This window comes from Canis aureus, chromosome 38 (assembly GCF_053574225.1).
Source record: "Canis aureus isolate CA01 chromosome 38, VMU_Caureus_v.1.0, whole genome shotgun sequence".
Lineage (NCBI taxonomy): Eukaryota > Metazoa > Chordata > Mammalia > Carnivora > Canidae > Canis > Canis aureus.
Genome location: NC_135648.1, coordinates 23,003,394 through 23,021,222, shown reverse-complemented (window position 1 = coordinate 23,021,222; position 17,829 = coordinate 23,003,394). Strand labels below are relative to the sequence as shown.

The following is a 17,829-nucleotide window of genomic DNA, read 5'->3' as shown; positions in this document are numbered from 1 at the left end:
TTTATTTTTTCCTGAGAGACACACAGAGAGAGGCAGACACACAGGCAGAGGGAGCAGCAGGCTCCCTGTGGGGAGTCCGATGAGGAACCCATCCCAGGACTCTGGGATCACAGACCTGAGCCAAAGGCAGATGCTCAACCACTGAGCCACCCAGGTGCCCCTCAAAAATATTTTTTTAATAAAAATAAAATAAAATAATAAAAGAAGCAAACCTGATAATTCACTCCCAAGTCGTCCCGTGTAGTCCAGCTTTCTTAACCTGTCCTCATCAGATCCTGAGGGTATCTTCCCGATGGGTCAGGCAACCCACTTTTCATAAACCTGGTTTCCCTTATCTTCCCTGGTGAGATTAACGAGTCTGCCCATGCTAATACTGTGATGCAACTCAAATGATTATAAAGTGACACATACTCCCACCTCCCCCTGTATTCTCCATTCCATGTGTACAATGGTTTCTTCTTTAAAATCCCTGATTGGCAAACTTGTCACTAAAACATATTAAAAACAATATTAAGTCTTACTTGATGAATCCTCAAAGTGAGCCAGGTTAGAAGAGATCTATTTATCCTATTGATTACCCCTATTGCTATTGGTCTTGATACCACGCTACCTTTGTATTTTAAAATCAAAACTGACCCACACAAACTTAGCCTCCCTGGAGCAAATCAGGGAGAAAAAGACTGATGCTTTGTATTGATCACAAAGCATTCAAACTGTGTAAGGAAAAGAGCCCAATTACCAACAGAAGGATTCCAAACAACTCACATTTGTGTTAAAGTCCGTAAAATGAAGAAATAGCAAAACCTCTTAATACATAAAAAGAAATTAAGTCCCTCACCTCAGAAAGGTGAACTGGGCAGCATACTTATTTTTTTACAACATAAGAATGCTTTTATAGGTTTCTATATTAGATACTTTCATAAAGGTACATAAAGGAGCTAAAGAAAGTCTCCAAATTCTTAAATTTTTAACTGTCAAATTTTGAGGTCAGCATTAATATTTGCTTTAAACTATTAGAATGGGGGGGAAGCACAATTTCTATGATATCAAGAGTCATAGCAACAAATCTGGCTTGATATGAATATGGCTATTTTCATAAACCTTCCTGGAAGTAACCAAAAATGCTTAAATTAACTCCAACTTGATAATAAAGGTATAACCTGGGGCCATCAATTCAATTTGTACTAAATACTGATTATTTGCAACTGTGTTTCTTTCCTTCCAGTTCAGAAATAGATCTGTAATAAATTTTCTTCATTAACTAGGATCTAAGTACCTAAACGAAGAATGCTATTATGCCTTAATCCATGAACAGGCTTGCTATGACCCAAATGTTTTCTTCAGGGTACGAAGTTTGAGTTTCCTGATGCAACATTGTAAATGGGAGTGCGCCATGATTTATAATACCATGGCTATCATTATTAGTAACTCACCAATTAGAGAAAAGTTGATTTCCCTACTACTTCAGAGAAACGCTGCATGAAGCCCAGCATGTGAATTTATTTTACTGCTTCTGTGCCTACTCTATTTTACAGTTTTCTCTGTAGCAGAAGTGGATGACTGGGGCCAATTTTTGAATCAAATCCCCAGTCTCTAAGAAGGGCATTTCATACTCTAAGAATCAAAATTTCGTATTAAAATGTAGTTTGTGGGGCACCTGGGTGGCTCAGTGGTTGACCATCTGCCTTTGGCTCAGGTTGTAATCCCAAGGTCCTGGGATCGAGTCCTGCATTGGTCTCCCCACGGGGAGCCTGCTTCTCCCTCTGCCTGTTTCTCTGCCTCTGTCTCTCATGAATAAATACACAAAATCTTAAAAAATAAATTAAAAAAATTTAAATGTAGTTTGCAATTCTATTTATCCCTTAAAACTCCTCCCCTTTGGGATCCCTGGGTGGCTCAGTGGTTTGGCACCTGCCTTTGGCCCGGGGCGTGATCCTGGAGTCCCGGGATCGAGTCCTGCATTGGGCTCCCAGCATGGAGCCTGCTTCTCCCTCTGCCTGTCTCTCTCCCTCTCTCTCTATGGCTATCATGAATAAATAAAACCTCAAAAATAAATAAATAATAAAAAAAATAAAACTTCTCCCCTTCAATAAGCTGAGGTGCAATTTCCATGCCACAGAACCTTTTTATACCACAGCAATTTGTTCAGTACCTCTTAAATTTATAGTGCCTCTATGGAAATACTTGATTTAATCTCTGCTCAGTAAGTCCAAAACTAATGTAAAATACTAGTACATATAAACTTGAGGGGCACCTGGTGGCTCAGCGGTTGAGCATCTGCCTTTGGCTCAGGTCATGATACCGGGGTCCTGGGATCAAGTCCTGCATCAGGCTCCCTGCAGGGAAGCCTGCTTCTCCCTCTGCCTGTGTCTCTGCCTCTCTCTGTGTCTCTCATGAATGAATAAACAAATAAATAATCTTTAAAAATAATAAACTTGAACCAAAATATCATGTAACATTTAATAATTGCAAATATATTTATTACAATTTACAGATTAGTTAAAGTTATATACACAAATATAATTTTAGCTATAAAATCCCAACAAACTGGTTACATTTAAGTCACTGGATCTGTAGAAGCCAATTTAGAGTCTTCTAGTCCCCTAAATTCACCTTCCTTAAATTATACAAAAATAAAATCTGATAGTTTTGATTTCAAGTTAAAGATGAAGAGGTGCTGTTATCACACTGGACACTCAGAAAAGGAAATTTTACCTGTCTATACAACGCCTTTCACATGCTACATTGATACTTAAAGCACCATTGCAAGACTTAAAATGTGTACAATGTTCAATCACAACTTCCAAGTTTAACTGTGTTCTAACAACTAGGATTGGGATGAAAGGACAAGAATTTTTTTCTCCTTCAGTCCAACTTAAAAACAGCCCTGTCTCTATCACTTCTTTTAAAGGAGGGTAGTAAATGGGAGAATCCTTCACCAAGCTTCTACTCATTTGGTGGTGAGGCTGGAATCCCAAGGGAACAAGTTTCTAAAATCCAGTAGATGTCAAACTATCCCATTATTTTCAAATATGCGGAGGTGCTAGGTTTCAGACTAAGCCTGTGAAATAAAACAGTATATACTTCAGTCTGGTTTTAAAAGAATGAATATACATTTTCAGAAAGCGCTATTCAAGGCAGGTGATGCCTTCTTTCCAACTGACACAGCTGGTGCCAGAAACCAGCCTGTTCTCACGGTGTTAGAGTAGGACTCTGCAAGGGTGTCCCCTGTGATCACCTACCATGGAGGTGCACAACACGCGCTGAATGAGGGCTCTGCAAAAATCTGAGTACTCTGGGTGTGTTTGTTTACGGATATATCTATTACCACTGGAGGCAGTTCTTAGAGCAAACCAGATAGAAAATAACGACCAGGTAGATTGTAAACTGAGGTAGTTAACTCTGCAAGCACTTCTGACAAAAAAATCTGTTCCCACACCGAGATAAGCTCAAACTTGAGAGGTCACCTGTTCTACTCGTGTTTTCTATTACCTACAACAAGGGGCACGTGGGGGTAAAAACAGACCACCAAGGAGCTGCTAACACTGCCTCAGCCTAACAGAGGCAGACCAGGGAGAGCCAAGTACATAAACCAAGGACAACCAGCCCCCGCAAAGCCCTCAATTCAAAAGGAAGCTTTGGGCTAAAATTAGGAAGACTTGCTATTATTAAGTCTACAGTACTGTCCTTTCCTGAAAGTAGAGACAAATTACTTCTCTCACTACGTAGAACACAACAGGTGTGGACGCTGACGGAGTCTGTATTTTACACTGCAAACTGGGAAATTCCTAACTACCCATTTCCAAGTTTCTAGTGTCACCCTGACAGGTTTGAAAAGTGACGGTGCTGAAGCATGGGATTAATAACACTGGTCTTCTGTTGAGAGCATGTACAACAAAACCAAATTGCCCCGAGAAGTCTCCTAGCTTCCTTCCTAAGAAAATTCTTGACTTTTAAATTTAAAAAAGAAATGTCTATGATGCAATTATTACTTTCTGGAGTCTTACAACGTGAAACATACAAAGAACCATGGAACTGGGACGACAGTGACACACACAGCACCCACTCCAAGAAACAGGTTGCACAGGAGTGAAACGTGTGAGATGGTAAAATTTGGCAGAAAGATGCAGCTTTTCCCAAGCAGCAGAGAGTACCACGCATGTTAAATTCTGTGGCAGTCCTTGGAAATATCTCGGGTAGAACTTAACCTTGAAATAAAAACCCACCACATACGTTCACCCCAAGTCATTTTGAGAACAAATGTCATTTTAACAAACGTGACACAAAATAATTTAAGTTGGTAGCATATACAAGATTATTTTCTTAACCTCAAAGTTAAAAGGACCACATCACTGAAATAAAAATACAGAGAGAAAACATAAAAGCCCATTAACTTTAGAATGTTGGATGGGGAGAGCCCAGGGTTTTCGGGTAGGTACACACAATTTAAATTAGAATGGAAAAAATGGGCTTTGAACCCTATAAATATTGTTTCCCAAGGAAATAAATTTTGAACTACAAAATTCCACCTTCAGAGGTCCCCTTTTGGCCTCAGCAAGCACAGGACACTCCAAATACATCCAACTAAATCAAAAAAGGGAGGATTAGAAATCACACCATCTCATCCTTCATTTACCAGGACTTGTCTTCAAACCTGGACATTTCTGAGTGGGATCAGTTACCAAAAAAAAAAAAAAATTAAACTAGGTCACTGGATCCAAGTTGCATATCCTCTAAAAAAAAGGACAGCTGCCAATTTTTGTTTGTAAAAGAAACCTCTCAAGTAAGAGGTAGCTAGCGTATGCTTGAGTTAGAGGCCGTCAAATCATCTTAACATTGCTTGAAAGCATTAAGTCCTTTGAAGCAGGTTTCTTGGAGTCTATTAAACATTCTTTCTCTGTGCTCAAATGTCAAGCAATACCCAATAGCATCTTCTGTTTCTTGAATTCGTTTCTGGAATCTGCACGCATCCCGTGCAAATTGTTCCCATGGTCCTCTGCGGTCCTCATCTTCACTTATATAATACTCAGTAACTTCTTCAAGGAAGGTTACCTATAAACACAAAGACTAATTTTAATCATGCTCTAGGATCTTAAAATCATCATTGAAGTAATTCACCCTTCTTGCTACTAATACTTTCAGAATATCAAATATCTTACAGGAATATTTGGTTTGAACCATTAACAGAAGAAAAAAGGAAGTTCTGATTGATTAGATGGCAACTTAGTAAAAAAAAAAAAGAGAGAGAGAGAGAGAGAGAGAGAGAGAGAGCAGGGCAGCCTGGATGGCTGCCTCAGGGGTTTAATGCCACCTTCGGCCCACAGTGTTATCCTGGAGACCCAGGATCCAGTCTTGTGTAGGGCTCTCTGCATGGAGCCTGCTTCTCCCTCTGCCTGTGTCTCGGTCTCTTTCTCTCTCATGAATAAATAAATGAAATCTTTAAAAAAAAAAAAAAGTGAGCAAATGCCATCTTAATTCCCTTCACACATATACACACATTCCTGCCCCCCATCTGTCATCGTGTCATCCCGCCTCCCTCCTCTTGGTTTTTGGTGTTAATAAAATGAATCCAGATGGGGAACTGAAAATTTCCTTAAGTCATCAGTTTTTGGAGTTTTTTTCTTAATACTCAGGGAAATACAGTTCTGTGGCACTCTTCTTCCGAAATGACAAATGTTTAAATGTTTCCCAATTTTTGAGAAATATTTGGAATAGTTATTAGTCAATGTTAGTCAATGCTTTTATTACAGCACAAAAGCTTTAAAAAGATCTTCACCGATTTCTAGTCTTTTTTTTTAATTTCTATTTATTTTTCTTAAAGATTTTTATTTATTTATTCATGAGAGACACAGAGAGAGAGAGAGAGAGAGAGAGGTAGAGACTTAGGCAGAGAGAGAAGCAGACTTCATGCAGGGAGCCCGATGTGGGACTCAATCCAGGGACCCCAGGATCACGCCCTGGGCCGAAGGCAGGCGCTTAACCACTGAGCCACCCAGACACCCCCCTTTTCCCTTTTAAATACAATTTCACTTTTCAGTGCTTTGCAATTTTTACATCATGAACGTGTAGTATTACTCTTATATCATTACTGTTGTAATCAGACTATAAGAAAAGTTACTTAGTAAACAAAATGCAGCCTAATTAACCTATCTTTATGGCTGTGTTACTAAAAGAGACTTCGTAGTTGAGATAAAAACCCTCTTTATATTCCTTCTCAATATGCTATCACTATATATATGAAATTGTAAAATTGTAAACACATGATTTCATGTAATGAATGACTATCCTTTTTAATCCTACTTAATTTCTTTTTTCAATCCTACTTAATTTCTAATATTGAAGTTTCTTTACAACACAGCAAACTAAGAAAGTAAATACATGCTTTAAAATATGTTCAATAGTTACATCAGCTAATCCCACCGTGGCCTACTCCTTTCATTCCCTTTACAACAAGTTAAGGAATGCCCTCGAGGACAATTAGCAGGAATGTAACATCTTACTAGATATTGCATTCTAGAGTTACTAACTCATTGTGTCACTAAAAATAAATAATAACAACAGCATTTATATAGTGTTTACCACATGCTAGGCTTATTTCGGAGCACTTTACAGTTTTTATCTCATTTCATCCTCATATAAACCCTATACGGTACTTACTATAAGCACTTCCATTGTATAGATACCTGCCTTGTTGCCAATCACACAGCTTCCCTACGGTGTAGTAATCAGGACTTAAACCTTGAGTGTGCCTCCACAATGGGCACTATGTTGTCACTACACACGGGCGTTTTAAACTCCCCTCTCTGAAAGTCTCATTCTAAGAATCAAGCACTACCCATTACTCCCATATACCTAAAGAAAGGCAAGTAGTCAAAGACTGCCAAATAATTTCACCATATTCTAGACATAATCTTTTAACAAATGTTGCTTCTAGTTCATAGTCAATAGTTTCACATCTACTTGACTCAGCTCATTTTTGCTCAATGAGTAAGCTAAAATGAGACATGAGACTGGCTTGAGGTCTCGGAACAGTAACAGCTACAATTAAGGCGGTGATTTAGGAGTTTTATACAGTCAGCCCATTTAAATCATGCGATAATTCACACAACATTTATAATTGTCACTCTCAGCAGATAAACGCGTGAATCAAAGCCACGAGAAGTCAAGTTACTTTGCCGTATTCCCAAATTTCTCGGCCCCGACCACTCAGCAGGAGGGAACACAGGCCTCCAGATACCAAATGCTCATTCCGTTGTTCCTTTGTTCTTTAACCTATTCACTAAATAGGTCATTGTCAGGGTCCCCTTAAAAATAAAAAAAGATCTTTTATGACAGCATTAAAAAGTGTGAACCAAATATTCAATATGCCTTATTCTGCTTCTACAGGCAGGACATAAGGTAATCACCACGTAGAGATATTTTCTACCCAGGAAGAGTTTCAAAGGATTAAGCTAGCCATCTGGAACCAACAGATTAGGGCACTGTCCACACGAAACTTTCTCATGCGGCAGAATCTGAGGTCAATAATAATTTACTCTCCTTTCTCTTTCCAAGTAAAGTGTATAGTAAACTACAGAAACTTTCCCTCTACACTAAAAGATACCCTGTGTATTTGGGGGAATTTCTCTCCAATTAATTAACTTCCGCTGAAAAAACAGTGGAGAAAAAAAAAATAAAGCAATTCAAAGGACTTCCCCAAATAAAATTAACCTGACAAATGTATTCAAAGAGTAAAATGTTCCACGAAGTTTTAAGACTAGCTTCAGACTAGCTTCAAGATTAGCTTCGGAACAAGAGGCAACTACTCAAGATAAACCAAGTAACCATCACTGTTACAAATGATTAGTAACCTGTAAGTGGCCAATGATAACTAGTATTGCGTTCTCAAGAATCAGCAATACTATTTCCTGTATTTTTTTTTTTACTGTCAATCAAAATCATGTACATGTCACAAAGTTTTTATATTGTAATTTAGTCTCTTCTTTCATGGTAAACTTGTTACTTGGTATTATCATCCCTCTGGGCTCTAAGAGGAATGAAGACACTTATTCTGTAAATAAAATATTAAGTGTCTGCAAGTGACATACAATTAATACCATTTGAAAACTCTATGGCTGTAACAGGACCAGACCAATCTCCAGAAGAAATAAATTGTGTACACACAAGGTGTAATTTTCCTGACCCATAAAAGTTGAAGACTGCATGGAAACAGCCCAGAGCTACAAACGCAAATGAAAAAGGAGTTTTCCTGCTAACATCTATTCTACCCCAGCATCTTCTATTTGGATAGGAACAACATTCCACACGAGGGAAGAAGGCGGTGGTGCTAAGTCCGGTGGGGGTGGGGAGCTGTCATTTCTTAATCCAAGTATAGAGTCCTTCCTCAAAATATACACTCTTATGCCTTCAGGAGTCATGCTACTGTATTTAACCACGTCAAAGCAGTATAAATTACCAGGCACGTTAAAAGAAAAAAAACAAAAACAAAAACAAACCTTTTTTCTCTTGATACGCGCGTGTCTTTCTCCAGAAAGGACTCCACCCTGTACCAAGTCTGGACCTTCACTTTCTCGGCTCCCTAATAGTTGCACCTCACAAGACAGGAAGGTGTGACGATCAGAAATGGCCACAGTGGGCTCAGACGGCTTCTCTGAGTCGCGACAGCCTTTCCAATTTTTCCCTGATGTTTGAAAAGGAGCCTTAAAATTTAAAAGGTTGTAGGGGTCTTCGGAATTACAGAAAGAGTTCCACAGTTGGAGACTCTCTGCCTCGTCTGCACTAGATTCCCAGTCATCTTCCTCCCCGGAATTATAGTCAGGAGACTCAGGAAGGCTTCCAGTCTGGGGAGAATTCTCTAGACCAGACTTGCCAGACAAATTCTTCTCCGAGTCCGAAGAGTCTCCTGGAACAATTCTGGCAGCAGACTGAATTGTTGCCGTAAAGTTTTGGGGATCATAAGGATCTACGCTATAGAAAGAGTTCCAGAGGTGCAGCCCTTCAGGGTCTTGTTCGAGGTCTGATGCGGACAGTGGGCTATCGCTATCGAAACCGTCATCTTCGGCTTCCTCGTCCCAAGTCTCACCTCCGGAATCAGAACTGGTTTCCAGATCACTGGACGTACCCCCCAAAATGTAATCTATCAATCTGTTACTACAGGCTGGTCTGGTGGAGGCGGGAATGCTATCTTCTAGGTCTGAGGAGTCCCCGACACTTACTTGGTCCTCTCCAGGCTCCTTCGACGCAGGTACCCCAGCAGGTACCCCCGCAGACGGGCAGCCTTCCGAAGAAGGGCCCTGCCTGTCCAAAGCGAGTGGAGCCTCTTTGGCCGATAACACGGGGTCTTCCTCGGCGGGGTCCTGGGCCCTTCTGGGAACGACTCCAGCAGAGGGAACACACTGTGCGGGACTGTCCCCGCCGGGCTTCAGATCCATCCGGGACAAGTTCTGTTCCTCCTCCAGGCTGTGGTAGCCATTGTCTTGCTCTGGGGTGGGCAGCGCTTGCCCCTTGCTGGCCTGCTGAAGGAATTCTAGCCGTTTCATGCGAAGATGGTGGATTTCTGGCAGGCCCTCTCTAGACAGAGGCGGACGTCCCTGCCAGGAGGCGCAGGTGAGCTCGGCCTTCGGCCGCTCGGGAGGACCAGCTTCCTCAGGCAGGCAGCGGCGCTCGGGGCTGAGGGTCTGGAAACCAGCTGTCCCGCCGCTTCCCACGCCGCTCTGACAGCCGAGCCCCACCCGGGGCAAGCGGTCCAGATGGGTGGGGCTCCACAAATAGGAGACGACGCCGAAGCCGCTTACACGCTGGACGTTTAGAGGCCCAGGAGGCCAGGAGCCAAGCTCCCGGGCGGAGCACAGAGGGGCCTGGGGGCCACCGGGCCACAGCTCCAGCCTCCACGGCTGCGGCTCCAACAGGAGGGCGTTTGCGGCGCGGTCCGGGGCTCCCGCCTTGGCTCCGAGGTCCAGGTCCAGGCCCGGGTCCGGGTCCGGGGACGAGCACTGCCGGTGCATCCCCTTCTGCAGCCAGTCGAGGGGCGGCGAACACGCGGGCTTCTGCGCCGGGGCCCCGGCTGGGTCCTGCCGAGCCTCCAGCGCGCCGAGAGCGCCGTGGCCGGCGGCGAAATCCACCCACCTGGCCGGGATCATCCCGCCGAGGAGCCGGCCCCAGGCCAGCAGCTTCCGAAGCAAGCTGGGGAGCGGCGCGAGGAGCGGGGAGAGCAGCTTGGTCCAGGGGTCGGGCCGAGCCTGCGGCGGGGCGGGGGCAGCCGGTCCGCGGTCCGCGGGCTGCTCCGGGGCGAGGGCTGCGGGCACCTGGCTCGGGCCGGGCTGCGGGCGCCGAGGAGGGAAGGGCAGGCGGAAGCGGGAGCGGGAGCGCGGGCGCGAGGCCTCCGCTGCCGGCTCCATGCCCTCGTGCGCGGCGGTCTCTCCGGGGTGCGGGTCGGACGCGGCTCCGAGAGGCCTAAGCGGTGTCGGGCTCGCCGCGCGGCCGCGTCGGGGCCCCGGGCCGGTCCCCGGGCCAGCGGAGGAGCCACACGGGCGAGCGGCTTCCGCCGCGGGCGGCAGAACACAGTCCGGAACGGCAGGCGCTGGGCGCGCTGGCCGAGGGGACGTTCATCCTGGCGGAACGGAGGTGTCCTGCTCGCAAGAGGCCTCCTGCGGCGACCGCGGCGCCCGCCCGCGACGGACGAGCCCTTAAAGGCCTGGCAGCGAGACCCCGGAAGGGCTGCGCAGGCGGGCGCGGGGCGACGCGAAGCCCAAAATGGCCGCGGGGCCGGCGCGGAGCAGGACAGCCGCAGGCTGGGGGACGGTACGCAGGATGGCGGCCGCCGACGCCGCAGCCCCGCGTCACCTCACGTCACTCCCAAGGCCCCCCGGGCGGGCCTTTCCGGACTCCTCCGAGCTGCCGCAGGTTGGCCTCGCGCGGTCCCCTGTCGGCTTCCTTACTCTCGGCCGGCCCCGCCCCCCCCCGCTCCCCCCCGCTCCCCCGCCCGCGCGCCGGAGGTTGCATCAGCCGGGCCCGGGCTCTGCGCGTGCGCACTCGGTCCTCGGTGGTCTCCTAGGAGACCGCCCCGCGCGGCCCCGCCCCCCGCTCCCCGCCCCCCGCCCCGCCCAGCGATCTGGGCGAAAGGGGAACGTTTCCAGGTAACGCAAGAATTCCTGGAAGCAAAAAAAAATAATAATAATAAAATAATAAAATAATAAAATAATAAAATAATAAAATAATAAAATAATAAAATAAAATAAAATATAAAATAATAAAATAAAATAAAATAAAATAAAATATAAAAATAAAAATAAAAATAAAAAAGAATTCCTGGAAGCCCTTTTAAGGTCCCAGTACACACCCGAGGGTGCACACGTACCTTACACTTGAATATTTCGGGGTTCCCGTATCGTTGAGTGCCAAGCAGATCATCTGCAGGAGACCTCAGCATAATAGGACTTGGCAGTACTGCGTAAACCGGTGTCTGGTGTTAGGACAACTAATAATTTGGAGTGAGGGGTGCGTGGGTGACCCAGTGGAGCACGTCCCTCGGGCGCGGGTCGTGACCCCAGGGTCCTGCGGTGGAGGCTCAGGTCACGTCCCTGCTGGGCAGGGAGCCTGCTTCTCCCTCTGCCTTTGCCCCTTCGCCTTCCCCTGCTCCTTCTCTCTCTCTGTCTTCCAAATAAATAAATAAAAACTCAACAAAAAGTAATTTGGAGTGAATGATAAGAGTGCAAACCCTCAAGTGAAAAACGGGTCATTCATATGCATCCCCCACCCCCACCCCCAGTGTTTTCAGTTTCTGAATCACTATTTAGCTTTGTCTAGGACCCAGCTTTCAGGATCTGACCCACATACATCCCCCATGAAAATGTGAGCTCTTGTTTCTCAGGTTCTGTCCCCTTTCAGTGGGACAAATCCGAGTCTCAGAGGAGTTAAGAAACGTGGGCCTCAGAGTGGTCACCCCATAGGCTCCCCAGCAGTCCTATTGCCATCCTGAGCCCCCAGAGCAACAGGTGGGATGCAACAGGTGAAGAGGGGCGCACAGACCATTATCCTTGGAAAGAATTTTGTCTGGTAATTTTAATTGCTATATTTGATTCTCTGTCGTGAGTCGGTCTCCGTCCGTTTCTTTATTTCTGCCAAAAGTTTCTCGTTGACTCCTCTGAAGTCGAATGTCTATTCCAGGGAGAGTGTGCAGGATTGAGCAGGTAGGGAGGGCAGGAAGACCATTTTGGGAGCTAGGAGGAAGCAGACTGCTCTTCCCACCTCGATGGGGCTATTCAAAGAACAGCCAACTTCCTTCTAGGAAACTGAGAGGTCCTCAGTCTCTGGTTTTACCCCCTTTAGGATCGTATCCATATCTCTGGAAATACCTCATTTTTGATTCTAAGAACTTTAGAAAAATGTATTAGTAATGAAAGTCAGCTTAATAATAGAAAAGAGATCCAGGCATGCAAAGTAAATCCTTGACGCCTCAGTTTCTTGGTTGTCGAGTGAAGCTAACAATTCTTCTCTCAACAGGTTGGTGAGAGAACTAATTCTAACACCCAGATGGAGTAGGAGTATAAACATCAGCTAGAATCTGTTATTTATTGGCTAACATTTGTTTCCTGTTGTCTACACACTAAAGGCTCTGTATAGCCTGTCCACCCACTACACTTTACCAGCCTTCTCTTGGGTAACTTCCCTTCATGTATGTTAGTACTCTGGAACATTGGACTGGTTTCCTGCTTTTACTCGCGCTCTCTCTCAGCCAAGAAAGCCCTCTTGCTCCCTGTTATATAAGTCATGCTTCAAGGTCCAACTCAAATGTCACCTCCTTCTTGAAGTCTTTGCTGACCTTCCCAGCCAGAAGTCTATCATTAGATACTGTTTGAGCACTCAGCATGCTACACTATGTATACCTGTAAACGTTCTTTCCTGCTGGCTTCAGTTCCTTGAGGGCTGTATCCCAATACCTAGACCAATGGGTCCCAAAATATGATCTGGGGCTCCCATTTTAAGACCCTTTCAGGAAGCCCTCAAGGCCAAAAAATGTTTCTAATAATACAAAGCTGTTATTTTCCTTTTCTTAAAAGTTTTTTTTTAAGATTTTATTTATTTATTCACAAGAGACACAGAAAGAGAGAGGCAGAGACACAGGCAGAGGGAGAAGCAGGCTCCCTGCAGGGAGCCCAATGTGGGACTTGATCCCAGGACCCCAGAATCATGCCCTGAGCCGAAGGCAGAGGCTCAACCTCTGAGCCACCCAGGCATCCCTGTTATTCTCCTTTTTTACTCTCATTTTCTCATGAGTGTACAGTGGACATGCATCTTCTACAGGATACATGATAAGTGACCTGGCAACAGGTGGAATGCAAAAACAGATAGGAGACTTGAGTTGTCTTCTATTAAAAGCCAGATACTAAAGACACTTGGGGAAATGTAAAGCAAGGTCACTCTTCTCCAGTTTTTTGTTTTGAAAAATAATTTTTCATTAAATGTTTTTTTTTAAATATTTCATTCATTCATTCATGAGAGACACAGAGAGAGGCAGAGGCAGAGGCAGAGGGAGAAGTGGGCTCCCTGCAGGGAGCCCGATGTAGCACTTGATCCCAGGACCCGGGGATCGTGACCTGAGCCGAAGGCTCAACCACTGAACCAGCCAGACACCCCTAAAAGTGCTGTGTTAACATGTAGTGGGTTTATGAATTTTTAAAAGATTATTTATTTATTAATTTATTTATTTGAGAGAGAGAGAGAACAAGTGGGGTAGGGGCAGAGGGAGAGGGAGAAGCAGGCTTCCCATTGAGTAGGAAGCCAAACATGGGGCTCAATCCCCATACCCTGGGAACATCACCTGAGCCAAAGGCAGATGCTTAATCAAATGAGCCACCCAATCTCCTCTGGTTTATTATTTTTTAACAAATATTTAAAAATTCCTCAGTTTTGAGTTCTTAGACAGTAACTCTTGGCAGATAGAATACAAATAAAAGTTCCATGGAGTCTTCAATAACTTTTAACAGTACAAAAGTGAACCCGAGACCAAAAAGTTTAGGAACCCCTTACCTAGCATGTTGACTGGCACATAATAGGTGACGAATAATGTTCACTGAATGAATGGAAAAGTATTAATAACTTAACAACATCTTCCTTATGGCTAAGCTTTTTCTTTCTTTCTTCTTCTTTTTTTTTTTTTAAGATTTTACTTATTTATTCATAAGAGACACAGAGAGGCAGAGACACAGGCAGAGGAGAAGCAGGCTCCTTGTGGGGAGCCTGATGTGAGACTTGATGCCAGGACCCCAGTATCATGACCTGAGCCGAAGGCAGATGCTCAACCACTGAGCCACCCAGTTGCCCCAGCCTTTTGCTCTCCGTTCTCAACTTTGTCTCTAACACTGCATGCCCCCAAAAAACATGTCCTAAAGCTTTCTTGAATGAGCCTCTTCTTCCCCATCTAGTAATTAATACATAACTTTATTTTCCTTACCTTGGAAGTTATTATAAAGGGAAAACAAAAAACCCACAATCATTAAGTATCAAAAACTATAGGAATATGTGACTTTGTCCTGTCAGTCCCAACAGGAAAATAAAGTGTAAACCAGCCTCCTCAAGCCTGCTCTCAACTAGCAGGCAGACAGGGGGGAGCTCTGGACACGGAGATAACAAGGTGTTGCCATAGCTGCATGTGTGCTGGTGAAGACAAGAAGTCCTGGGACTGGCAAACTGACTGGCACTTTGGCAAAAGATAACATTTAAACCTCAGTTAATTATGTTTATTTTAAAATATTTTGTGGGCCTGTTGTAAAGGGTATGTAGCTTCTGACTTCATTTTTCTGAGTCAGTACCACCTCCAAAATCTTATTTCTAAGTATCCCACACTTTGGCTAGTTGCCACCTCCCATCTTTCCAACACACTGCCCTCGTATTCAGCAGCTTATCAACCCCCAGAGACCCTCCTTCCCTTCCCTCCTTACCCATCATGAATTCCGTGAGCCCCTTGCAAAGACCCCTCATTCTCTTACCCTTCTCTGGCAAAATTCCAACCCTAGTTAAACCCAACTACTGACTTATTCTGAGTCTACACACTTGAAGCTAATCATTGCTGAAGAAAAGTGCTCAGCCATGCCAACTGACTTGCTTCATATTTGTGATCGCAAATTTCATCAGTGCCAGGCACGGCAACAAGAGTTGATAGTTCCAGGGTAGTTTTGTTTCTCGCACACTCTGAGACGGTTTCACAATGCTTGTTCTTCCAATTTCCAGCATTCCGATAAACACGCATTCTCAGCTGAGGATCACACCTCATACCTCATTGAGAAACCAGATACAATTGTACATAAACAACTTTGTCTTTCCACCATTAAATCCACCAACCTACCTGCATTTGGAGCCACTACTCTGCCTTCACTCGCATGACAAGAAAAGGAGCCTCCTGGATCCTATCCTTTCATGTCTACCAAAGGAATTCTGGCCTCCCTTAGCCCTTTTCCTGTAACATATAATCTTCTCCCTCAAGCTTCTGGAGTACTCACATGCAGAGTTAGTATCACCTATCTTAAAAATTAAAAAAACAAACAAACTTGGAGCACTTGGTTGGCACAGTCAGTAAAGTGTCCAACTCTTGGTTTCGGCTCAGGTCATGATCTCAGGGTCTTGAGATCAAGCCCCATTGTTGGGTTCCAAACTCAGAGTAGAATCTGCCTGAGATTATCCCCCTCCCTTTGCCCTTCCTTGTGTGCACACATGTGCATGCACCGTCTCTCTCAAATAAATAAATCTTTTTTAAAAATTTAAAGTTAAAAAATTCTCCCAGATTCGTGCCCCTCCAAGTTTCTGTACCACCACAGCAAAGTTTCTCAAGAGTCATCTATGGTTACTAGTCTCTATTTTCTTATGACCTATTCTTTCTTCAACCTCCTCTGGTATGGCCTTTGTCCACACCGCTCCATCAAACAGCCCTTATCAGGGCACCTGGCTGGCCCAGTGGGTGGAGCATCAGACTTGATCTCAGGGTCACCAGTTCAACCCCCACCGCGGGCACGGAGCCTACTTAAGAAAACAACAACAACAAACAACCTTTATCAAGATCGCCAAGAACATTTTACCAAGTCCAATATTCCTACTGTTGTGGGTTGAACTGTGTTGTGTCCCCCTAAAAGATGGTGAAGTCCTAATCCCCCAGTACTTGTGAACATGACCTTATTTGGAAATAGTCTTCACAAGTCAGGATGAGGTCATTAGGGTGGGTCTAATTTGGTACGATTGTGTCCCTATACAAAGGGTAAATTTGGACACACACACACACATGCAGGATACACCTTCACGTGCAGGGAGAGCGCCATGTGAACACGAAAGCAGATTGAGGTGATGTACCTACAAGTCAAGAAACGTGACCATTTCCAGCAAACCACCTTCTGGTAGAGGAGGCATGGAACAGATTGTCCCTCTCCACCCTCGGAAGGCACCAACTCTGCCAAATCTTTGATCCTGGCCCTTCTAGCCTCTGGACCTATGAGCAAATTAATCTTGTGTAAGCCCCAGTCTATGGTGCTTTGCTCCAGCAGCCCTGGGATACGGACAGTACTTTTCTTTAGGCTCCCATGACAGCTCTGCATTGTTTTCCCTACAATTCCAGGGGCTTTTCCTCCACTGAATCTTGGCCTGTATCAGAGCGTGATCCACCTACATCTTTTTTTTCTAGCCTAATCTAGGTGATCTCAATCTAATACTGATAATGTCCATATCTAAACTCCAGGCTGAAGGCTCACTCCCATGAGCTTCAGATTCCATTCTCCGGCTTCTCCACATGGATATCCACACATCTCAAACTTACCAGGATCAAAACAAAATTCCTTTTTTAAAAAAAATTTACTTATTAAGTAGGCTCCATGGCCAACGTGGGGCTTGAACTCACGACCCCGAGGTCAAGCATGCAGTCTTTACCAACTGAGCCAGCCAGGGGCCAGAAACAAAACTCTTAACTCAGCTCCACCAAGCCCATCTTGCCCATGCTCCTAAATGCCTGCCCCCAGTCTTCCTCATCCAGTTGCCAAGGCCCTACATGTAGGGTCACCCTCACTTCCCCTTTCCCTCAACTCCACATTTCATCCATCAGCAAATCCATCAGCTCTACCTTGAAATTCACTAATTCCAGAATTTACTCCTCCCCATCCTCCCCACCCCATCATTTCCCTCCTAGACCACTGCAAGAGCCTTCTCTGCTGCTTCCATTCTTGGTTCAAGCAGCAGCCAGCATGACCTTTTGAAACATAAACTGGGGGGGCAGCCCTGGTGGTGCAGCGGTTTGGCGCCGCCTGCAGCCCAGGGTGTGATCCTGGAGACCAGGGATCGAGTCCTGCATCGGGCTCCTTGCATGGAGCCTGCTTCTCCCTCTGCCTGTGTCTCTGCCTCTCTCTGTCTCTCTCATGAATAAATAAATAAAATCTTAAAAAAAAAAGTAAAACATAAACTGGACCACTATAGTCCCTTTCTCAAAACCTTCCAATGGTAGCACCATCGCACTAAAAATAAAATCTGGGGGATCCCTGGGTGGCGCAGCGGTTTAGCGCCTGCCTTTGGCCCAGGGCGCGATCCTGGAGACCAGGGATCGAATCCCACGTCGGGCTCCCGGTGCATGGAGCCTGCTTCTCCCTCTGCCTATGTCTCTGCCTCTCTCTCTCTCTGACTATCATAAATAAATAAAAATTAAAAAATAAAAAAATAATAAAATCTGGAGTTCTGATTGACTTTAAAACTGTTCAAATATCTCCTTGGGAAGCCCCCCTTCTGCCTGCCCGGCCCTTCCCCCTTCCTACCTCCGTCCTGAGACCCTGAATCTGCCTCCCTAGCTGGACAGTGACTTCC

At 45.0% G+C, this 17,829-nt stretch overlaps 1 protein-coding gene across 1 annotated transcript; it reads right to left on the bottom strand.

The window, feature by feature from the left end:
• Positions 1–2,446: 2,446 nt before the first annotated feature.
• On the bottom strand, positions 2,447–10,831 carry PPP1R15B (protein phosphatase 1 regulatory subunit 15B). The gene is made up of 2 exons (XM_077886915.1): positions 8,496–10,831; positions 2,447–5,052 (listed from the first exon to the last, which is right to left on the bottom strand). Exons 1-2 carry the CDS (start codon positions 10,395–10,397, stop codon positions 4,831–4,833), a joined length of 2,124 nt encoding a protein of 707 aa, XP_077743041.1. The 5' UTR covers positions 10,398–10,831; the 3' UTR covers positions 2,447–4,830.
• Positions 10,832–17,829: the final 6,998 nt, after the last annotated feature.